This window comes from Antechinus flavipes, chromosome 5 (assembly GCF_016432865.1).
Source record: "Antechinus flavipes isolate AdamAnt ecotype Samford, QLD, Australia chromosome 5, AdamAnt_v2, whole genome shotgun sequence".
NCBI lineage: Eukaryota > Metazoa > Chordata > Mammalia > Dasyuromorphia > Dasyuridae > Antechinus > Antechinus flavipes.
In genome coordinates this window covers 40750087-40774382 of record NC_067402.1, presented here as the reverse complement: position 1 = coordinate 40774382, position 24296 = coordinate 40750087, and the positions used below count along the sequence as shown (strand labels likewise).

Here is a 24296-nt window from a genome sequence, read left to right as displayed (position 1 = left end):
TGACTGAAAATGGGAAATACCCTTGTGAGAATGGGAAATATACTTGTGGATTCATGAATGATGGTGTAACCAACCCAAATTCTCAGGGTTACCCCTAGAACTAGGATGAGAGAAGCATCAAGCCTCCCTCAGTGGACCTAGCTAGATAATTCAAACATCTGGGAGTAGGACAAGTGGCTCTGAGGGGATGTGATACAGATAGCTTCAAACATGCATCTGTTTGATTTGATTACATTAAACAATAACTGCTCAACCTTCATAGTTCATTGCCTGACTATTCAGGCAAGATACCCTGCTTGCAATCTTAAAATGTTAGAACATTACTGGAGAGTCTTTCATTTTGAATTTCAGGTAGAACCTTTCTGTTTCTATATCGCTTCAATATTTAGTGTTCTTCATAGATTGGTATTCAGATACACACCTTTTCTTTTCATAGATGTACTGAGAGAAAGAAAAAAAAAACTTGTGGCACAGATCCATCTTTTAGCTTTATGATCAGCCAGTCTCAGAGCTTTCAGATCCTCTGGGAAGATTAGGGTAAGTGGGCCTAGAGGAATTAGGCAGCACGTTGGTTATTAGACTTCATGTGCTGTAATGATTTTCCCCTGAGGTTAGATCTATTCTCAGAGGTGGGTTTGAAGGAGCTGATCAAAGAACCCTCATCCCCAGTGACCAAGTCTCTCCTCACTTAGGAGAATTTAAACGAGAGGGATGATTTGTCCTGGGGGTTTAGACACAATGCTGATAGCCACACTGCCTTGAAATTCTCCCCCAATTAAAGGAAGTATTCACTGTTCCCCAGAGGTCTAATTCATTGTAATGGAGGCTGGATAGTGAGTGAGTGAGAGAAAGTGCGTGTGTGTAGCCTATAATAATGTTCTGCCCTTTATAAACAAAGAGTAACTAGTTATTGACTTATTGACAAATGACTTACAATGAACATGTTTTGAGGTATTTTTTCCAGAAGTGTCAGAAGATGAAGATCTTTAATGACCATTTGAATCCTCTTTCTAAAAGATGGAAAGAAAGTTGATAATTCTGACAATGCAAACTATCCTTGAATTCCAAAGATCTTATTGAAGTATTACTATTTACTCAATCCTGAAACTTCTTTTGAGCAAACTACACTTTTCTAGTTGGGGATGAAGTCCATTTCCCTAGGATAGATTTTTTCCCCTCACTCTGGTTATCTAAGTACTCTGCTCTAAGCAACTGAGCCAATCAACCTGGTTTGATGAGAAATGTCATGATTTTATTTCCAGTTTTGTCCTTGGGCATGCTGCCTCTCCAAGAAAAATGGTGCATATTGGTTAACAGGAAGGGACATTCTGAAGGCTTCTGTTTTTAAGTTTATAATATTATAATCTCAAAATAGTAAGACTGCAAAATCCTGTTTATAGGAATCTGTGAGGTTTTAGCTCTATCCGAAGTAAAGAATGTTGGTAGACACACAAAGATCCATGAATATTTTTGGAAATCAGCAACAAGGAATATCTCTAGGAACCAGAGGCAGCATGGTACAGTGGACTGTGTCTTAGGTTTAGTCAGGAAGACTGATCATAATATCCACCTGAAAGTGCCTGTTTTCAACTTCTGTTGGTTGCTAAATAGGAGTGGGTCTCAATAGATGTGTTAGGAAGACTACATTGGAATATAATTTCTTTTTGAAGTGGCAGTGTGGTATTATGGAATGAGCACTGACTTTGGCACACGTGGACATGGATTCAAATTCTGACAGAGCCACTAACCTTAGACAAGTCATTTAATTTCCTTGTGCCTCAGTTTTCTCATTTGTAAATGAGGTAGAAGGCCTCTGAGGTATCTTCCAGTCTAAACCTATGATCCTGTACCAACTATGTTAAAATTTTCCTTCTGACATTATCTCTGTGACCCCGACAAGCCATCTCTTTGAGCCTGGGGCAACTAATTCCCTCAGACTTCTTTACTAAGTCATAAAGGGATAACATTCTTTCCCTCAAAAAGCCTTCATTTATTTCCTGAGATTGATCTAAAATTCTTTATAGTTATTTAATTTTCCTATTTGTAAAATGATCATCTTTGTCATTTGTCCTTTCTCAAAGAGGATCCATGACATCAGGAAAGTGATGTAAAGAATGACTATGTTAAATGCCTCAATTTTCCACATGAAAATTGTTTGCTTGGAGACTGAAAGTGAGGAAAGGGTTATTAGAAAAGACCACAGTCACAAAGCTCTGGCTTTTCCTAGATAGGAAACAAAGTAAGATTGGCAAAAATGTTAAGGATCTTCCTGAACACCACAATGTTGCCCCAGTACAATGAATAGAAAAACTCAGAGGAGTGTGAGGAACTCCTCATTTTGTTTTACAGCTGATTCCACTGCCCTGAACTGAGAAAAAGGCCAACCTAGAAGTGGGATAGGAATAATGTCCCAATCTGGGTTTGAATGCTTCCTCTGCTAGTTCATTCCTGTAGGACCCTCAGCAACCATGAGACCTTTCTGGGCTTCCATTTCCTGACTTCTAAAATGGGTATAGGTCAGGGAGGGGAAGTGAACTAGAGCACCAATAAGGTCCAGCCCCAAATCTGTGATCTGACCCGTGTTCTTGCACTGTCCTGTGGAATACATAATTTGTCTGTAGATAACATGAGTGTAATATCCTTTGAAACAGTGAAGAGTTGAGCCTCCTACATCACAGTTCATATTCATTGCTGGCTGCTTCTCTGGGCAATCCTTGGTTAATCAGAACTGGGTGATCTCAAAATAAAAGCTGACTCTAAAATCTTTTAAAATGGTTACCTCCCAAACAATTTGAAAAGAAAGAAATTGCCTAAAGTTATATTTTAAAGAAAAATCTGAGAATCCTTAACACATATAAAACACTTTGGTGCTTTTTCGGTCATTCATTCAATTGAATTTCTTTTAGTAATCATTTTAACTCCTCTTTATAAAATGGCAAGAGTCAGAGTCACTCCCCTTGACAAGATATACATTATAGTTATTTAAAATGCTTTACTATTTAATTTTTTTTAAATTTTATTTTGGATATGCCTGCCACTTGTAGGATTTAGTATTTTTTTGAATATCTGAAGAAATTCTAAAAATAAATATTTTTTAAAAGCTAATGAGCATCATTTGTTTAAAAACAATGGAATAGCTATATTTTCAAGCCTGGCTTATTTGGGCATGAGCATCTCTTAAATAAAGTGCTGTCAAAAATGAAATTTTTAAGACTACATCATAGAATACTATCAATGTTTCAAGTTCAGAGAACAACTACTTATATAGAAATATTATGGATTTGAATGTTTCTGGATCCTCTTATTGATACATTTAACTGGCCAACTTTTGGCTAGTGTGGGATTATTACTAAAAAAGCCAATCTCTGAGAAATCCAGATATTTTTCCAAGAGTATGCATTAAAGGAGTGAAAATTGAAATGGAATGTTTTACTCCATCTTCCAGTTTCACCAAGTAAACAGAGAATCAGTCTTAGTGACATTTGTCTTAGATGTTATGGACAACCATTCCTATAGGGTCAATTAGATGATTTTTTTTTTCTTCCAAGTCTTTTTTTTTTTTTTTTTTTTTAAATAAAATACAGCAACATGGCTAATGGTGGTGGTGGTGGTGGGGAAGCTAGACCAGTGTCAGAAAAATCAGTTTCTAGGTATGCCATCTATGTGTCCTTGGGGGAAATACTTAACCTTTATCGACCTTGATTTCCTCATCTGCTTAAAATTAGGGGTAGAAATTAATTGATCTCCCAAGTCCCTTCCCCATTCTGATATTCCATGATTCTCTGAGATAAACAAAAAAAGATACACATGTATTTCTGGAGGAAAATGTCTGTATTAAAAGCCAAGAAACACAGAGCTACAAGAAGAAATACACAAGAGAAGGCTTCATTTGGTAAATCGACTTGAAAGAAGGTTCATTAAAGTCCAGTATCCTCAGTAGCAATATATCAATTTTATATCCTGCTCACAAAACTCTCCCCTTTGTAAATAAAAAAAAAAAAAACCCAGCCCTCCCCCAAACCCCAAACACTGCAAATACATCTGTGGGCATATATAAAGAGCTCCTTTTACTACAATGACTGCAGTTTGGCCTGTGTGTGTGTGTGTGTGTGTGTGTGTGTGTTTGTGTGTACTAAAACATCCCTTTGAAAGTTATTAAAAATATAAAACAAATACACAGGATTTGGTCATTTTTCTGCTATGAATGTTGGGTACATGGGGGCGGGGTGGGGAGGGAAGGAAGGTATGCATTGCTTGGGAAACCTAAGGAAGGAATCGTGAAAGATGCCCAATACATCCCTACCCCTCTTTACAGGTGCTCATCATGTAGCTGTGGTCCATGAACTTGGATTAGACTTGCAAAGCTTTAGGATGTGACCCCAGACGTTTCTTTTTAAAGACAGGAAAGCGTTTGCCACAGCTGTTGGCCGTCTCTTGCCCCCCCTCCCCGTTCCCACCCCATCCCCCCCAAAAAGAAGAACAATTAATGGTAACTACAGCACGAATAAAACCTGTCGAGTATACCGCCGGGTGAGTCACCCAAGAGACAACAAACATAGTCAAAGGGAGAAGAGGAAGGAGGAGCAGAGAGGAGGGTAAGGGAGGAGGAGGAGGAGGAGGAGGAGGAGGAGGAGGAGGAGGAGGAGGAGGAGGAGGAGGAGAGGAGGAGGAGGAGGAGGAGGAGGAGGAGGAGGAGGAGGAGGAGGAGGAGGAGGACCACGAAGAGCTGGGAGGAGAGGAGCCGCAGCCCCGTCACGCTGGAAGTGGGAAGGCAAGGGCCCCGAGAGGTGGCGGGGAGCCGCGGCTGGGGAGATTCGGGGAAGTCGCGGGGGGTGGACCCCGGGGGGCTACTTGGCCCCGGTGCCCGATGTGACGGCGGCGGCGGCCGCGGCGGCGGCCGCGGCGGCTGCTGCAGCGGTTCCAGATGTGACAGCCGCCGCGGCTGCCGCCGCGGAGGAAGAGGAAGAGGAGGAGGGGGCGGCCCCGCCCCCGCCGGCCCCGCTGCCGCCGCCGCCGCCACCGGTCCCTCCGCTGCCGCCGCCGCCGCCGCCGCCGCCGCCGCTGCTGCTGCCGGCGGTCCTCCGCTGCTCCATGCCGTTGGGGAGGAAGCCGGCGATGATGGGCACCGGCCAGATGAGGGCGGCCACGCTCCACACGATGATGACCAGGGTCATGAAGCAGGCCACCAGCGTGGACTCGATGGGCTTGCGGTTCAGCCGCCAGCCGGGCTCGCCCTTGAGCTCCTCGAGGCTGAAATCCAGGCAGCAGAAATTCAGCGGCTCCCCTTGCCACCAGAGCTGGCCCGGCTCGGCCGCGGGGTAGGAGGGCAGCGATGCAGAAGCTGCAGCAGCAGCCGAAGAAGCGGCGGCGGCGGCGGATGCGGAGGAGGCGGCGGAGGCCGAGGCCGGGCCGGGACCGGGACCGGGGCCGGGGCTGGTGGCCGCCGCAGCGGCAGCCGCCGCCGCCGCCGCCGCCGCAGCCGCGGCAGCAGCAGCCGCAGTCCCCCCCCGGAGGCGGCCCAGCCGGCGACCCCGGACCCAGCCGCAGCCCACGCAGAGGCGCAGGTCCTGCTGGGCACCCCCGGCCGCCAGCCCCAGGTGTTCGATGAGGAGTGGCGGGCCCACCCTGTGGAAGGCGGCCGAGAAGAAGGCGCGGCCGTGGCCGTTGGTGGAGAAGAGCAGCAGGTCGCACTGGATGCCCAGGGGCCGGCTCCAGCGGACCAGCAGGGAGCTCAACATCTGGCGCTGCACACTGATGTTGCAGTGCGCCTCCTCGTGCTGATGCTGCTGCTGCGGCTGCTGCTGCTCCTGGTGAGGCGCCTGCTGCTGCTCGTCGTCGTGGTCCCCACCGCCCCGCTCCGCCGCCTCCGGACCCCTCTGCTGCTCCTGGTGCGCCGAGGCGCGGGCGACGGCGGGCAAGGGCGAGGCGGCGGCGGCGGCGGCCAGGGGCGAGGTGGAGGCAGCGGCGGCGGCAGCGGCGGCGGCGGCGGCGGCAGGCAGGGGCGAGGAGTCATTCGGGGAGGCTACCGAGGAGGAGGCCGAGGAGGCGGCCGAGGAGGCAGCCGGGGAAGCGGTCGAGTTGGGGTCAGACGGCGGGGTCGCGTGGCTTCTCTCCGCGGCTTCCTGGCCACCTGGGTCTCCCGGTTCTCCCGGGTCTTCCGCGTCCTCGTCAACCTGGGGCGCCTCCAGGTCAAGCTCCATGGCCCTGGTGGTGGTTTTGGATTCGGGGGGCGACGGCGAGGAGGAGGAGGAGGCGTTGAGTGGAGGCAGGAAGAGGCCCGTTTCGTCCTGCCCCCCAGCGGTAGAGGCCCAGCCCCGGACCGGCAGCAGCAAGAAGGCTGCGACCAGCCTCAGCCCCCGGAGCAGCAGCAGCATGAGACTGACTTAGCGCCTCGAAGGGGCAGGAGGAGGAGAAGAAGAAGGATGCATGGCGCGGGCGGCCACCGCTGGGACGAGGGGCGGCGGTCAGGGAGATCCCTCCCCGCCGCGGAGAAGCCCAAGGAGCAGGTGGAGGTGGAGGAGAAGGAAGGCGAGGAAGAGAAGGAGGAGAGCCTCGGGCGCGGGCACAGAGGCGATCACGGCCGCTAGTCCGGCTGCAGCAGCTGCTGGTGAGAGATGCAATGAGGGGAGAGCTCGGAGCCTAGTTTAGGTGCCAGGAGGAGAAAGCGGGGGAGGAGGAGGAAGAGGAGGAGTAGGGGGAGGTGGTAGTGGTGGTGGTGGAGGTGGAGGAAGAAGAGGAGGAGGAGGAGGAAGAAGAGGAGGAGGAGGAGGGAGAAGGAGGGGAAAGTGTGACAGCAGCAGCGACGGCGGTGGCTCCGTGCTGCTTTTCCCTCCTCCTCCCCAGCCTGGAGAGAGGCTGCGGCTGGCTCAGACGTGTTAGTGGGGGAATCCTCCCCATGGGGAGGGGAGGGGACGGCAGCAGAAGGGAGTGGACTGGAGGGGAGGGGATGGGATGGGTCTGGAGTTCGTAGCGCAGCGCTGGGGTTGGGAGACTGGGAGAGCCCTCTGTCAGCTGGGCGCAGCGCTGCTCTTCCCTCTAACCCCCACCCCCTCCGCTTCTTCCGCCTCCGCTACTTTCTTCGCAAACCTGAGCCCCTCCCCTGCTCCTCCCCGCCCCTCCCCCCTCCCCGCCCTTTCTTCCCCTGCACCTGCAAACTCCGGAAGGTCTTGGCTTCCAAGCCTTGGGAAAAGTTAGACAGCCAAAGCTTTTCTCCACGCCCACCCTTCCCCCACTCCTTGTGGTTTTTGTGGTCACCAAACTCAGAGCTAGTAAAGCTAGTCTGGTCCAGATTAGCAGCCGGTTGGGACTGAGCTGGGGCTTCCCCTATTTTCCCCTACGTCCAGCCCCACCTCGTCCACGTCTCACCGTCCACTCCCAACCATCCACTGAGCTGCAGTCTCCCAGAACGGTATCTCCCCACTTAATTCGAAGTTGCAATCTATTGAAAGTGTAATGTCTTAGGAAACGCCCCAGGAACCCTACATTTTTGTTAGCTGTCTAACCTGGTTAACCTGCTTTTCATTCCTCAGGCCCCATCCAATCCCTCTTCCCCTCTTTCCCTCCGACCCCCCAGAGAAAAAAACAAAACAAAACAAAACAAAAAACACGGACTCCAGAAGGAAACAATCTCAGTAGTGGAACTGGGTTCTTAAGTCTTGAAGAGAGGATCGTATAATTGATTCTTCTTTGTCCTGGAATAGAGTTGCCTATCGATTTCTAAAATTTTAGACAAGAAAGCACCTTAGAGACTGTGTCGTTCTACCTTTTCGTTGTACGGAAAGGAAACTGAGGCCCATTTTCCAAAAAGGAAAGTGGGTTGCTCTAGAGCATACAAACTGTCAGTGTCAGAGTTAGGACTAAAGTTCAGGCTCAGACTAATTCCCGAGAGAGAGCCCTCTCGGATAGAATCAAAATGCCTTTAAAATCTGCAAAGGGAGAAACATTCCCCTCGGTCCCCTTCCTCCCCATGAGTCTTCCAGAGTTTTATGTCGTTAAGAAACCTCACAGCTAACATTCCCCACAAGCTGAAGCAATATGCTAAGTGCCAAACTCACAGTCACTGAAGATAACACCAGGAACTACTTTGGGGATTGAGGTGCACGTGCCCACGGTAGAGTGGGCACCCTGGCTTATTCTGATCCTCTGAACGCTATTGGCACAAGAAAAGGGGATTCCTCTAGGTTGGAAATTTTCCCTTCTTGCAGTCCTTTGTTTATTCTCACTTTTCAGCCAGTTCCTGGCAGGGCGACTGGTTGTATTTTCATGAATGATTCATATCGAAGCTTTTGCAGGAGGACAATTAATCCCAGGGTAAGAAATTAAAGTGTGCAAATGGTTGCCAGAGCTGCCAACTGAATTATATTAACATTAGATTTATATTTTTTAAAAGAGAAAACTTTTTCTTATGCAATTCTGCTTGTCAGACTTTGAGTGAAATATGTCCATTTATAGCGCCTTTAGGGCGCTGTCCTTGGTCCTAGGGTTTGGAATTCATCTTGCCTACCATCAATTCACCTGAGAAAGCAAAAAGAGGAAGAGGGAGGAAATTAAGGGGAGACAGAAGCTAAAACAATCTATAAATGGTTCTCCCCAACAAGCTCTTCAAACAAACAAACAATATCATACATCAGCTTTTCTAGAATCATATTTTGTAACAAAGAACGACTGTTTTAACCTGGAGTGGTGATGGAGAAAATATCATTAGCACATTTCTTCCAGGAAACCATGAATATTCTTAAATTTTAGTTAATGTTTTTTGCTCCTGTAAGCACCTCTTTTTCACTCACTGAATATATTGGCTGGAGTGATTTAACACTTTACTCAGATCCAAATGGTCTGATGAACAAAACGACTTCCTTTTTGTCTGCCCTTTCACGAGGGACTGAGAACAGGAAAGCTTTCATTTTGCAACAATGTCACCTGTGCCTTGGCAGCTGACATCTTTGGAGTTTCCAAAAGCTGGAGAGCTTGAGATAGGGCCAAGATGCATGAGGAATAGAAACATCAAGTAAGTTTATACCATTAAATCTGTGTATCAAAGTAACTTTATCCACGACTCACTGTTATGCAGAATTTGATTGTATGGTTTGTGAGTTATTCTGTCCCCGAGGTTTTAACCTGTGGATAGATTTTGGAAGTCCTTGAACATAAGAGACAAACAAATCCTCCTTTCCCTAAACTTGAATTGAAATTTAGCATTTCCTTCAATTATTTAAAAATAAGATTCTGAGAAGAGGTTCTATTTCTAGGCTTCACCAACCTGTCGGTGGGGTTCATGGCAAATAAAAAGTCATTCCCTCAGTGTCTCCTAGGTTGTATTGCTGGTCTTTGTGATATTTTGCTATTGTGGACAGTCAGGGGAAAGTTTGAACTCTGGAATTAGTGACTATAATGGTTTCATATTTCAATCAGGTAATTCTCACCTCAGTCAGCACTTATAATCAAGAATTAACTGTAATTCACTTGGTATGTTAGACTTTGAAGACAAAGAAAATCAATGCTGTTCTTTTAAAGTGTGCGTGTGTGTGTGTGTGTGTGTGTGTGTGTGGGGGGGGAGGGTGTGGATTTTAGTCTGAGTCTATGATCTCATTGTCACAGAGAAGCTTTAGTGATGAAATTTCCTCTATCAATGTAGATCAGCAGCTGGTCGCAGGTTAGCATTTTAGAGAGTTGCTTGGGAGATTAAATGACTTGTGGCCAAAATAAGACTTTAACTCAGGTATTCCTATCCACGAGATTGCTTCTTTTTGCATTTACCATGATCCTCTTGTTCTCTTTAACATTGTGTTTAACAAATGTGTCCATTTTCTTTTGGAAATATGGAGGATATAAATCCTAAATAAATTAAGCAAATCTTAGAACAATGGATTATCAACAATAGAAGATACTGCAACCCCTTCAAACAGTGAAGCCCTAAAAGGTTAGCTAGTCAGGGATTAAACTGAGGTCTCCTCACTTTAGTCCAGTGTTATTTCCACTGGAAATTTTCTCACTACTCTGAAGAGTTGAGTAGGTGCCTTTATGTTTTAGAGCTGCGAGATTCAGTTTACTTCAGCAAGCATTTATTAATCACTTATAACATAAAAGCCTGAAAGGCACTAAACCAGGGGCTGGGGAATATATAATCAAAACTGAAACAGACTCTGCTTTCAAAGAGTTTACATTCAATGAATATGGTACTACACACACACATTCACACAGAGACAGACAGACACAGACACACAGAGAGAGACAGAGACAGAGACACAGAGAGAAAAATGAATAGAAAGCATATGAAAACAATAGAAAGTGAGAAAGAATGTTAGTTCTATGACCCATGGGAATCCAAAAAGGAAGAAGGAAATCTGTTCTGGTATTTAAAGGAAGCTAGGAATTCTACAGTTGGAGGTAAGGGGAAAATGAAGTATGGGAAAGAAGGGTAGCACTTGTGCAGAGACACATAATTAAGGAGGAAATAATTATTAGGCCAGTTTTATTGAAATGGAGAATGCATGAGGAGAAATCACATAAAACAAGACTGGAAAGGTAGATAGGAGTCAGATTTTCAAGAATTCTAAATGCCAAGTTGAGGATTTTTTAAAAAAACTAGTTTAAAGGCAACAGGGAGTCACTGATGTTGTATTTGTCTATATGTGTGTGAATGGGTGTGGTTGTATATGGGTGAATGGATGGATGGATAGATGGATGGATGGAAGAGGGGTGATTCTATGATTCTGGGAAAAGAGGATGATACAATGAAAGATTTAGACAAATCTCTAGATAAATCTCTGAATTTACTCGGTCCATATGAGCTTAGGAAAATCCCTACAAATAGAACAGATTATATATTCCTGTTGGTAGAAAACCAATAATTGAAAGATTCAAAGCAAATATTATAAGTAACAACAATGTCCTAATTTTTTCCAGTTCTAAAGCTCTTAGCAAATATTATGTTATTGTATCCTCACAAACCTTAGTGAAATAATAACAACAATATCTTGAGTTTGTTTAATTCATTGCATCCAAAGAGCTTAAAGTGCCTCCAGTGCATTAATTCATTAGTATGTTAGTGATCTAGGTTGAATTAAGATATCATTATCAGACATTACACATACAAACACACACACAAACAGAAAGAGAGAGAAAGAAAGACAGATGGAGGGAGGGAGGCAGAGAAGGGAGGGAGAGAGAAAGAGGAAGAGAAAGACAGAGACAGACAGACAAAGAGATCACAAAGTGATATCGTAATTAAGTGAGAATTAGAAGTCATTGTTAATAAGATTCATCCATCTGGAGAGTTTAGATAGCTTTGGTGACATGGGGAGGTATGGCAGCTTTCTTGCTTTTCTCACTCTTTTTTTCTAGGCTCCTTGGGAGGGGATGTTAGTGGTGGGAGGCAGAAACAGAGAGCTGAGAGGCAAATGTAGCATTTGAACCTTTCCCTGGCTGTTCAGATGTGTTTATGTTTTCAACTAATTATTTCAGTGTTCCAGAAAGGTCTACATTTCATCTGGGTGGATATTTCCTCCAGCATCTGCAGAATGAAAGCTTTGTATGCCTTAGTAGGCTGCCTTCATGAATTTCTTTGATAAAATTTTAAAAATCTCTTGGTAGCCAATGATAGGCAAATGGGTCTATCACCACACCTGGATTCAAAATCTTGATTGGTAATATTTTGTAGATTAGTTCTTGAGCTGTTTTACTTAGGTTTTCTTCCTATATTACTTGAGAGATATAATTAGTTTGCTGATCTCCTTGGTCTGAAGTAATTTTTCCTGTTTCTAATTTCCTGTAGCAATTACTGGCTTTAAAATTTAGTTGACAATTATTCACAACAGCATGGTTTGGTTAAAAGGATGTTGCCTCTAGAGTAGGAGAATACAAGTTCAAATTTTATCTCTGTCCCTTACTATTTCTGTGACTTCAGGCAAGTCACTCTTCTCCTCTCTGCCTCAGTTTCCCCTATATAAAATGACAGCTGGATGATTTCTCAGGTCCCTTGAAGATCTAGACCTATGATCCTGTGATTGCTCTTGTTGCCTTGAGCTTACATTTAAGTTATATGTGGTTATTTACATTTTCAAATGTTTATATTTTATTTCCCTATTTAGATTATAAATAAATGTCTTATTCCTCTTTGTAACTCTTAGTACAATGCCTTATACATAGCAGACCCTCTTTTTGGGAGGAGGTAGATGATGTCTGTTTTAGTCTGGAAAAATTCTTCTGGCACATAACCTTTCAGGCAACAAGTTGCCTCGCCTCTAGATGTCCCTTGCTCCTGCATAGTCTTTCTCCTTTGTAGAATCTTCTGTGCCTGGAATTTTTCATACTATGAATTTCCGTACCCCATGTAGGCTTGCTAATTGGCCCCCATCTGCATGAAATTAATTGATATACATTCATTAGATTAGATTTGTGGAATAGTCACTTAGTACAATGTATAGATATGTTATAAGTATAGTCTGTATTTATTAAGTGCCAAGCACTCTGCTAGGTTCTGGGAATACAAGTACAAAGAATAAAATGATTCCTACTGACAAGGAGATGATGTTCTAATCAGGGAGGCAAGTATTTATGTAAATCTATACAGTGTAAATATAAAGCAAATAAATATCAAATTTACAAAGTAGTTAAATACAAGGCAATTTGGGAGAGACGGCACAATCAGAGTTGGGAGGTGGACATCAGTAAAGACTGCAAATACTGATAGAAGGGATTTCTCTTCAGGTATGAATTGTATTAAACAACCCTTTTGTCCATAGAAGAGCAATTGTGATAGTTATGGTCCCCAAGAACATCTCATGAAGTTCATTTGAAGGCATCAGGGAAGTTTAGCTTGGAAAAGAGAAGACTTGAAGATACATTATATGGGAGAAGAAGTAGACTTATTCTGTTTATCCTTGGAGGGAAGGATCAAAAGTAATGGGTCAAGGTTGCAAAAAAGCATATTTATGCTGGAGACTATCAAAAACATATTTTAAAATGGAGGGATGAGTTACTTTGGAAGGCAGTGGACTCTAATTAGAAGACTTATTGGAAACTGGATGATTATGTTATGGTAGTTTTCTTTTGCATATGATTAGAAAGATGATTTCTGAGATCCCTTCCAATTTTAAAATATGGTGATTCTTTAAGGTCCTTTCCCAGCAATGAATGTTAAAAAAACAAAAACAAAAACTAAAACTAACTTTGGAACTATAGGATCAGAATTAAAATCCTCTCTCTGACATTTTATATCTATGTCTGTAGCATCTCCCTGGGCCTCAGTTTCCCCATCTGAAAATTAAATAGGTTAGGCTAAATCTCCTTTTAAGACATTTCTAGTGTTTACTTAATGGTCTTATCACCTTGTGAGATTCTATGACAGTTAAATTCATGCATAAGAATAACTTGCCCAATGCCCAATAGCTAATTACAGCCAGAACTTGGACTAAAATTTCTGTGACTTCTAGTAAAATTAATGCACGAATTCCATAGAATCATAGAGTTAGAGTTAGAAGTCAGTTGAAAGGCCATCTAATCTGACCCCTTCATTTACAGATGAGGAAATTGAGGAAGGTTAAATTACTTTTCCAAGATTACCTAAATAGGTTTGAACCTGGTTTCTCTTGCTTTCAAAGGAAAAAGAAGGGTAAGGAAGAAAAAGGAAAGGGAACAGAATAGAATAAAATGGAAGGGGAAGGAAAAGGAGGGAAAAAGAAGGGAGAAGAAAGTTTTTTATTATAGCTTTTTATTTACAAGATATATGCATGGTTAATTTTTCAGCATTGACAATTGCAAAACCTTTTGTTCCAATTTTTCCCCTCCTTCCTCCCACCCCCTCCCCCAGATGGCAGGTAGACCAATACATGTTAAATATGTTAAAAATATATGTTAAATACAATATATGTATAAATGCCCATATAGTTATTTTACTGCACAAGAAGAATCGGACTTTGAAATAGTGTAGCAATAGCCTGCGAAGGAAATCAAAAATGTAGGCAGACAAAAATAGAGGGATTGGGAATTCTATGTAGTGATTCAGAGTCATCTCCCAGAGTTCTTTCCCTGGGTGTAGCTGGTTCAGTTCATTACTGCTCTACTGGAGCTGATTTGGTTCATCTCATTGTTGAAGAGGGCCACGTCCATCAGAATTAATCATCATATAGTGTTGTTGTTGAAGTATATAATGATCTCCTGATCCTGCTCATTTCACTCAACATCAGTTCATTAAAGGGAGATGAAAGTTTTATGTAAGAGAGGACTCAGGAGTCAGAAACTAGGGTTAACATAGTGCATGGTTTCAGAGAATTTGAGAAAGGGGTATATATAGAGGTAAGAAGACCATCATTTATTCCATATCTCCAAAACAATTTGATTATCTGTTATTTATACTCCATCTTTAAGATATATTTAAATCCACACCTATCCCATTTATAGTGATCTCTATTGACTACATCTGGGTCTGTTCACTCAACTAGGCAGACCTTGAGCCTGGAACTCCCTCCTGGGGCTTTCAGTGAGTACATTTGTGGATTTTGACAGGCAGGATTTGCAGTATTAGGAGACAGTTGTCGAAATGTTATGAAGGAAGGCCAGTAAGGATAGTATGTTGACTGAACCGGTAGCTGCGACATGCAGCATATTGGTTTCTGTGAAACAACCAACTTAAAGCACATCTTTCTTTTCAGAAAGCATGTCGGTCAGATGAAGCAATAGATCAACTTTCCCTTCAAGTATCCTTTCTAAATTGTCTCACTCTGGGAAAAGATGCCTTTTAAATCAACTACTGAATATAGTGGTATTTTGCTGTTCTTCCTGTTACCCATATCACCCCCACTCCACACATTCACCATGTAACGGCTTATTTAACAATCAGAGCTGTCAGCTCTGAGAAAGCTAATGTAGCAAAGCTAGGGCACAAAAACCACTCCTTGCAAAGGCAACTGTAATTTCCACTCCATTTGCTAAACAAGCATCATAAATATTTACTCCACACCTCCTTGTAAACAACTCAAAAACACATCCCTCTAAATTAGATAATTGGCACCCAGTTTGTAGAATTCCAAGAGTTCAAGGATAAATGGGACTCAAATTGGGGAAATTAAGGGATCTGGGGACTCTTATTAAATATCTTATTTTCGGAATTGCTCTTCTCAGCTTTTTCCATTGTATTTCCAGGCCAATGCAGGCTCTTTACCATAACTCCAGTCTAATCTTGTTTGTTGGATCACAGACAAGGGTACAGTGAAAAGAAGACTGAATTTTGAGTCGGAAAGCTTGGGTTCAAATATCCCTTTGCCACACTGCTTCTATCTATTAACACTGTGACTTTGAGTAATCTCTTCCATTCTTAGAGCTTCAGTTCCTCATTTTTAAAAGGAAAGGACTCAATAGACTGCAAATTTCCTTCCTGCTCTAAATTTATTATATTATAGATTTTTATTATATTATTTATTATAAATCTACTATAAATTTTTGAATCTCATTTGTTCTGAAAAGAAGTTTTGCTTTGGAGTATAAAGGAGTATTCTATTTACTCCAAGTGCTTAGATTGCTGTGGATTAGTTAAAATATCATAAGTAATGAATAACACTTATAATCTTTGACATTAGTACTTTAAAGTTTGCAAAGCAGCCTGCATAGGTTATCTTACTTTAGTCTCACAATAACTCTGTAAAATAAATAAATCTAGGTATTATGTCAATTTTATAGATAGGGAAACTGAGGCTCAGAGGGGTTAAGGGATCCACCTCTAGCCACATGGCTAGTGAATGAGAGGCAACATGTAGTAGAGAGAGTACTAGATTTGGAATCAGGAGATATGTGGATTCAAATCTAGCCTCTGACACTTACTACCTGTGTGTCCCTGGGAAAGCTATTGATCTCTCTGAGTCCCATTTTATTAATTTGGTGAAACAGGGATGATAATAGCACTTCCCTCACAAGGTTGTTGTGAAGATCAAATAAAGTAATATCTATAAAGTACTTACCTGGTTGTATAAATGAGAGCAGTGATTATCATAACCTAAGTCTCTTGACTCCAAAACCAGGGCTTTATACATTATATCATTCTCATTTCCCTCTGTAAGTAGGGAATGAGCAATGTGAATTTCTGAATGCTTTGGAAAGGAGCCCAAATTCTCTTACGAATGAATGAATGAATGAATGAATGAAGCACATGTTTATCTCTTACTATGTTTCCATTAATGTGTTAAGCCTTGGGATGTAAATAGAAATATTGATGGAATCCCTGCTCTCAAGGGACTCACATTCTACACTTAAAAGAGATTTTAACTGCAGGACAGATTAAAAGACTTGAAGGTCTTAATGGTACAGTGATACAGTGGATGGTAAAGCCCAATTGTCTTTGGAGAGCAGCAACATTTCAGATGACAATATGGGAGAGGGGTGAGAAATAGAGACATAGCAGATGGTAAAAGTCTAATGGTCTTCCATTTTATGAAAAAGATTAAAATTGGTGACTCTCAGGTTATCCAAGCATTTCTAGAGGAAGGGTATGGGGAAAACAAAGGGGAAAGATGTCCCTGACCAACCAAAGGATCTTGGTGGCTGGGGAATTGTGAAAATATTTCTATCAATCAAGAATGGCAGGAGATAAATAAGGAAAAATCCATACAAATAAACAGTTACAAATTTAGACTTGAGTGGGAACATAGTTCAAACTTCTCTTTTTACTATTGAGGCAAACAAGCTCCTGAAATGGAACATAGCTTATCTAAGGGATCAGTTAATGGCTAAGTAATGATTTCAGTCCTGATCTCTTTGACATCTCATCCTGGGCTCTTTCCACTTCATTTCATAGGACACTTTGCAAGCTTTTAGCTGTATCTTAAAAGTCAGTAGATATTTTAAATTCGAGGGAAAAGCAACTTCCAGTTCACTTAGGGAAAAAAGAAAAGAAGGATGGACATTTCCACTTGCCTTGAACTATGTAGTGGTTGGGATAGAATATTGCTGATCTTTCCCAATTACAATGTTAGCCATGCACCAATAGTTTCCATTTTGAAAATGCCCAATATTCTCCCTCATGACTTCCACATTAGTCAATCAGACGGGTCCTCTATGGGACACAGATTCCAATCTGCTAGCTCTGTTGCTTGATCTCTACTTCAGCAATAAGTTTCCTGTTCCCCTAGCCAGGGCTCACTTGAGACAAAACTGAATTAGAGGGAAGGAGCTGAACTGTGTGGGTTCCTCACCTACAAAATGAGAGAGTTAGATTAGTCAGTCAATCAACATTTATTAAGTACCTACTTTGTGAAGGGAGCTTGATGCAGTGGAAAGAGTCCTAGGTCTGGAGAATGAGGACTTGGGTTCAAATATTGCCTCTGGCATTTTCAATTGGTGGAACTAAAGGCAAACCAGACTTCTTTCACCTCGTTTCAATTCAATCCCCAAAGTTTCACTAAGAAATTTTTATGTACAAAGTACTATATCTTGACACTGGGGACATAATAATAAAAAGTGAAAACCAAGTCCCTACCCTCATGGCTCTTGCATTCTAATGGGAGAGGAAGTTCCTCTTTTGCAAAATAAAGGGATTGGCTTCAATGACCACTAAGATTCTTTCTAGATCTATGTCTATGATTCTATGATATCCAAGGTCCTTTCCACCTCTTAATCCTATGATTCTATGATATCACTCAGTACAAATGTAATAGACCTAAAAGGATCATAAAGTGGAGGAAAGAGTACGTGTTTTGGAGTCATAGGATCTAGGTCAAATTCCAGCTCTGATGCTTTGTTATTTGTGTCTTTGGACAAGTCATTTAATTGTTCTGGGCCTCAGTTTCCTCATCTGTAAAATCCTTTCATCTCTAAATCTATAATTCTATTATTCTGATTCAGATTTGGGCTTAGAACCCTAATAAATTGCATGTATGCATTAGGGCTTGTTTCTCTATCAGAAAATGGCCAAGTCCTAGCTCAAAATGCTCCATCACAGACATAGCCATTTACATTTTTATCAGTTCCATCCTGATTCCTGGAATTACAAACTACTAATAAATGGCAGTGCTCCTGCTACTAGATAGATAAATGATTAAACCCTCTGAGATAGGGATCTCCAGGAACAGAAATCCCATAGCCTTTTTTGGTAGTATGTCCCAGCATTTAACAATCACTTGTGTAGGCAGGGACTTCTTCCCTTCAATTATTTCTTGAACTTATTCCTTCTTTTACATTCCTGTTGCTTCTTTTCTTTCACCCCAATCCTGTGCCTAGTACATGCTCTTATTATCTCATTCCTGGATTACTACACCAACCTATTCATTCTTGTCCCAAGGCCTCTTTCCTCAAACCATCCTATATATCGCTACTGAATTAATCTTTCTATAATTACATTTCCATGTTGATCATATGTTACTGTCCTTGAGAATCTCCTAAAGCTCTCTTTGTTCTTCAAAGTTGGGAAGGTTGTGTAGACTGATCCCAATGAATGTGTGATCAACCATCTGGAAGGTGGAAAGATGGATATCATCTCATCTCTTAATTCAACCACACATACCACACACAATATTCCTGGCTCTGAAGCTTCCAACCTCCTTGCTTCTGGATTGAGTGTTGGTTTGTGGGACAGATATAACCTAGCTACCCTAGAGAAACCCACAGAATTCTTCTAATGTACATAATTAATGCTGTAGTACAAGTAAATAATTTATAGTTATTTCATATAAGATATTAAATGTTATATAAATTATACAATTCATAATTAATAATATAGCTTATTTATCTTATTATTTTAAGTAATTTATTTATATACAATATAAGTTATAAATAAGTAAATGGACATCTATTATACTGTACTCTTTTAAAAAAAGAAATCTTAATTAGGTCTTCTTTAATCTATTCCCACATACTTTTTTAACCTATCTATTGCCATTCTTTAACACTACCCTTCAACTTTGTTTTATTAAGAATCCCTTCCATCCCCTCTCGCTGTTCCTACTCATAAGCTGTGACTCTGGGCTTTTGTTCAAATTGTCACCAGTGCTTTGGAGCATCCTCCTCCATTCTCTTTTCCACACATCCTTTTAGATCTAGAATGAGTTCCCACCTACTCCATGAAGCCTTCAATGATTAACCCAGCTTATTCTGGTCTCTTTGAATTTCCATAGCCCTCTCAATTACTTGAGCACAAACAGATGGAGTTTTCACCTCCTTAACTTTGCCAGGATCTCTCATTTGGAATACCTTCCCCTACTCTGCTCGTCTAAGTCCCACTCATCCTTCAAAAAACAGAGAAATACTTCATTACTGCAAATTCCTTCAGACTTTCTGGTTTGGACTCCCATGGCACATACCAATATCTGTATCACAATTTATTATTAGGAACATAGGATTTAGGGTTCCAAAGGCAATGTGGTATAGTGGATAGAGTGCTTAAGACCTGGCTTTGAATCTTGTCTCATACTCTTACTTGCTGTGTCACTGGACAAATCTTTTAACCACTTTGAACCTCATCAGTAATAAGATGGAGTTGAACTTGATGGCTTATAAATTCTATTTCAGCTTTAAATCTATAGTCCTATGAACCTTATGGATAATCTCATTCAACCCTTCTCATTTTATGTGTAAGTAAATTAAGTTTTATAGTTGTTGACTTACCTAAAGTCAGAAGTTTATAGATTTAGTACAAGAAAGAACCATTGAGTCCAACTGTCTAATTTCACATATAAATATTAAGTGTCTTGTCTAGGGCTTTTTAAATGATTTGAATCTAGTGCCCACACAGGCTTGTAAGTAGCATTTTGGAGAAAAGATTTCCTGTTTGGAATGAAAGAATGATTGTTAAACCCTAACTAAACTCTGACTAAAGTAGCTCATGAAGAGTTATATAGAAAGAGTGTCCTATATCCACAAAATAACAGACCACATTTCCCCCTTTTATAGCCTCCATGGTCCCTAGTAGAGTTTTGAAGAAATATATATATGAAAGAATTATTTAGGAACTCATTTGTTTTCTTCCTTCTCAGTTGAACACCTCCAGTATTCCTTTAAAATCACTAAAAGTTGATTTCCATCTGTTGCTCTGCCCAAGCTAATAAGAGATAGGGCCCAGATCTCCAACCAAATTAAAAAAAAATTGTGAGATGTGTATATACACAACCATACACACATCATATCTATATATCTATATCATATATTTTTGCCATACTCATAAATAGCTTCATGTAGAACTACCTTTTTGCATATTTGAGTATTTTCATTAAATTTATTATAAAAAAGCCAAACAAATATTTATTGTATTGTCTTAACTTTTATCTATTTAGGTGATCTCCCACTACAACTTAAAGCCCATTTCCAATAGTTGGGCTGGTTTGTGCCCCTGACCATTGAACGCAATACTTTCCATATAGGAGCATAGATTTAAATCTAGAAGAGACTGCTAGAAGGGAATTAAAACCCCCTAATTCCATTCCTACATTTTGCTGGAGGAGAAAATGAGTCCCCAGTAAGCAAAGCGACTTGCCCTACATTACACCAGTAGGAAGGGGTAGAAACATGATTTGGGCTCAGAATTTTTGACTTCCAAACCAGTGTTCATTTCTCATCCCCACTCCCTGCCTCTGCCCTTGTACCATGCTATCTCTCTGGGGTTGATACCCAATATATATATGTGTGGTTGATCATAATGTCGTGGGACCTCACCTGTTGTCTCAGGCACTGTTCCTTGCCTTTTTTTTTTTTTTTTTTTTACCACATGTAAGCCTTGTCTCACTTGTTGTTCCTTACAGAATCTCCGAGTTGGAAGGGGTCATCTCGTCTAATCCTTACTTAAGCAGGAATCCTCTTGACATCATCCCTGGCGAGTGGTTATCCAGCCTCTGCATAAAGACCTCCAGGGATGGGGATCCCACTACCTCCTGAGGCAGCCTATTCTATTTTTGGACAGCCCTAATTGTTAGGCTTCCTTCTTTAGAGCCAAAATCTGCCTCTGTGCAGAGGCTGTTGCTCTTTGTGCTGCCCTTGGTGCCAAGTAAAGCAAGTGTGTCACCCCTTACTCCCCATACATGGCAGCCCTTCAAATACTTGAAGGTAGTTTTCATGTTCTCCCTATTGCTCCCACGCCTTGCAACCCCCGCAAGTCTCTTCTCAAGCAGTAAGCTTTTTGCTTTCCCATGCTCACCTCCTCCCCAGTGCTTGGTTCCTTCTGCTGTCTGAGGGAAGGGACCACATTTCCCCCTTTTATAGCCTCCACGGTCCCTAGTATAGCTCTGGGGACCTAGTATGTGCTTACTACGTTCTTGTGGCAAACGCATCATTCCTTTTGAGCCAGTGATCCCATTGCTGGGAGTGCATCCTAAAGATATAAAGAAAAGGAAAAAAAAAAGGACTTAGCTGTATAAAAATATTTATGGCTGCTTTATTTGTAATAGCAAATTAAAAAAAAAACCTGGAGACAACCCATATGTCCAGTGATTGAGAGAATGACTGAATCAATGGTGACATATTAGTGTCATGGAACGTTATGGTGTTGTAAGAAAAAAAAGAAAAAGATGAAGAGTATGAGCAAATATAAAAAGGCTTATATGAAGTGATTCAGAGTGAGATTGATGGAACTATAAAAAATAGACTCAGTGAAGAGAACTTCGTTTTATTTTTTAAAGAATGAAAAGAAAACAGAGCCCAAGCTAATGGTGCTTCTGACAGATTTGGACAGGGACTCAGAGCAAATGTATCTTTGGTTAGTTTGTTATGTATTTGATTCTACTTTGTTAAAATGTAATGTGTATATATATAATATATATTTATGGCTTCATGTAGGGCTGCATTCCTTATTTTGTACTTTTGTTTATTTGTTTTCATTGATGGCTATTAAATTTATAATTTTAAAAGCAAGCAAATTAATACTTGTCTTATTGTCTTGACTTTTACCTAATTAACCATTCTCCCATGACAACTTAAAGCCCATTTCTAATGGTTGGGTTCTCTTGCGCCCATATATAGTAATTAACCGAACAGACACTTTCCTCTCTGTATATCTCCATAAAAATTAAGCCTCCATCAAGTTCTACTCTAAAGCCTTTTCCTGGCTTCAAAGGGACACTGGAGTCTCAAAGACTGGAACAGCTGAGCTCAAACTCTGGCAGACTCCGGAGAAGGGGTGGAGGGCTGTCTGGGTTTGAAGAGGGCCTGATAATGGACCATATATTTATTATATGAAGATGAGCCTAAGGCAAGAACCAGTTGACCATAGAGTGAAACAATTTTTGGCCACTGAAACTTGTGAAAACTAGCTACAAAAGTAAAAGTAAGGAGAAGGGGTAAATGTCACGGATGGAAGGCATAGTCATACTGTCAAAATTATAGAACCTGCAAGGATTGAAGATATATATGCATGAAGCCAGTTGTTAAGAAATCTGTCTTTTGAGTCAAAACCCCCCTATTCCTCTAATTGGGCTTAAATCTGGCTTTTATCTATGACTTTCCCCAAGCTTTTTATATCCTATGTCTCCTTCACTGAAGAAATCCACTATGGCCACTATGTCCGCCTCTTGCCAGGTCCATTGTAGTCGCCACTCAATGCCTTGGATAGTTACAAGTCATTATAGCTCCTGTCCTTTGGCTGATCTTCAGAGACCTACTCAGCCCTCCTTGAGTTCTAACAGAATGCAAAGTTAATCGTGCTGCAAGAACATTTGCCCATTTCTAAAGTAAGTGACACTAGCTTTAAATGTAAATCCCAATTGAGTCTTTAGTAGAAATGTAATTTATGTTGCTTCACAGAACTCTAGAAGTACATATGCAAGGGCCCTGTTCAGCAGTGCTCTAGGAGCTGCACTGAGTGTGATTAAGTACATCTTTGAGCTGATACACAAAGCATGACTGGGATAAGGATAGCTGTGCAGAAGCTATCAAAATCTAGATAACTGAAGTCTTTGTTATACCACCTCATATTTGTACACAACCTGTAAAATACTGTCGTTACAAGATCACCACCAGAAGGTTAGTTCAACATTATAATCCCCATTTTACAAATGAATATACTGAGGTTTAGAGACAATAAATTACTTAAAATGTAATTATGGGGCCACATGGTATAAAAGAGAGCTGAGAATCCTGGGTACATCCGCTTCTCAAAATAAGTGACAGGAACCAAGTCCTTGAAAATCCAGATGATGGAAAAAGGAAGTCTCTGAGATAAGTATCCAATTAAAGATGAAGATGAAGAGATTATTCCATTGGGGCACATATGAATGTACCCACAGAAAACTGCTCTCAGACCATGACATTGCAACAAAGGTGTGTTAACTAACTATTTTTGCCTTCATTTAGGGGGAGGAGATCACCAGATCCCCCAAACTCATTCTGTTTAAGGATCCAACGAAACTAACCTGAGATTTGGGATACTCAGAAGTGTATCATACTGCAGGAGGAGTGTGATATAATGGAAAGAGCACTCGTTAAAGACTTGGACTTGGGTTCAAATCCTACCTCTGAATTTTGCTGTCTGTATGATTTTGGGCAAATCATTTAAACTCCTTGGGCCTTGATAGCCTCATCTATTTAATTTTAAAAATTGTATTAGAGTTTCTATCTAAATCTATGGCCCTAGGCTTCTATTATCAGTTTCTATTAGTAAGATACAATATGAATGTAGGTATATGAATAAGCAGATAGCCATTGTAACTAATTTTTCATTCCATAATCTTTTAGAAATAAATCAATCTTTTATTGAAAAGAGAATCCCAACATATGGATTGACTACCATTTTGTACAGTGCCACCATTATCCCCCCACTAGTGCCTGTATTATATCTGAGACTTCTGATTAGTTTCCCAGGGATTGACACTTGTAAATGACAGACGGCATTATTGACAACTATGAATAGCAAATAAAATCACCATCTTAAAAAAACAAGGCATTTTAATTCACTAATTTTTAAGGAAACCACCTAGCATATCAAATGGGATCCATGTGGAAGAGTTACAGTAGGATATGGATGAGTCACACTGGATGAGTAGGCAGATGTGTGCTGTAATCTCTATTCCTGGACAGAGTTTCCACATCAATGAAATTAAAAATCCTTTATAATGCTAGAGAATTCAGGTATTCAAACAATAAGCATTTATTAAGCACCTACTATGTCTCAAGCACTATGCTAAGTGCTGGGGATACTTAGAAAGGCAAATGATAATTCATGATTTCAAAGAGCTCACATCTTAATGAGGGAAGATATAATGGGAGTTCTCAGCTTCATATTGTTTACATTAGCACAAAATGGAAAATGATATCATGTACACATTGGGTCTTTTTTTAAAATGAAGGATTAGTTTCATTCCAACACACACACACACACACACACACAC

The 24296-nt window shown here is 41.2% G+C and overlaps 1 protein-coding gene across 1 annotated transcript; it reads right to left on the bottom strand.

Annotated features, from left to right (window-relative positions):
- Positions 1 to 4689: 4689 nt before the first annotated feature.
- Positions 4690 to 6461, bottom strand: TMEM158 (transmembrane protein 158). Its single transcript, XM_051961082.1, has 2 exons — positions 5459 to 6461; positions 4690 to 5332 (listed from the first exon to the last, which is right to left on the bottom strand). Exons 1-2 carry the CDS (start codon positions 6372 to 6374, stop codon positions 4848 to 4850), a joined length of 1401 nt encoding a protein of 466 aa, XP_051817042.1. The 5' UTR covers positions 6375 to 6461; the 3' UTR covers positions 4690 to 4847.
- Between the last annotated feature and the right edge of the window lie 17835 nt (positions 6462 to 24296).

Excerpts from the sequence above, each read along its gene's own strand:
- TMEM158 (XM_051961082.1), bottom strand. The coding sequence starts at position 6,374 with ATGCTGCTGCTGCTCCGGGGGCTGAGGCTGGTCGCAGCCTTCTTGCTG. Across the intron at positions 5,333-5,458 it reads TGCGGCGGCGGCGGCGGCGG|CGCTGCCCTCCTACCCCGCG; the intron begins CGGCTGCCGCTG and ends CAGCTTCTGCAT.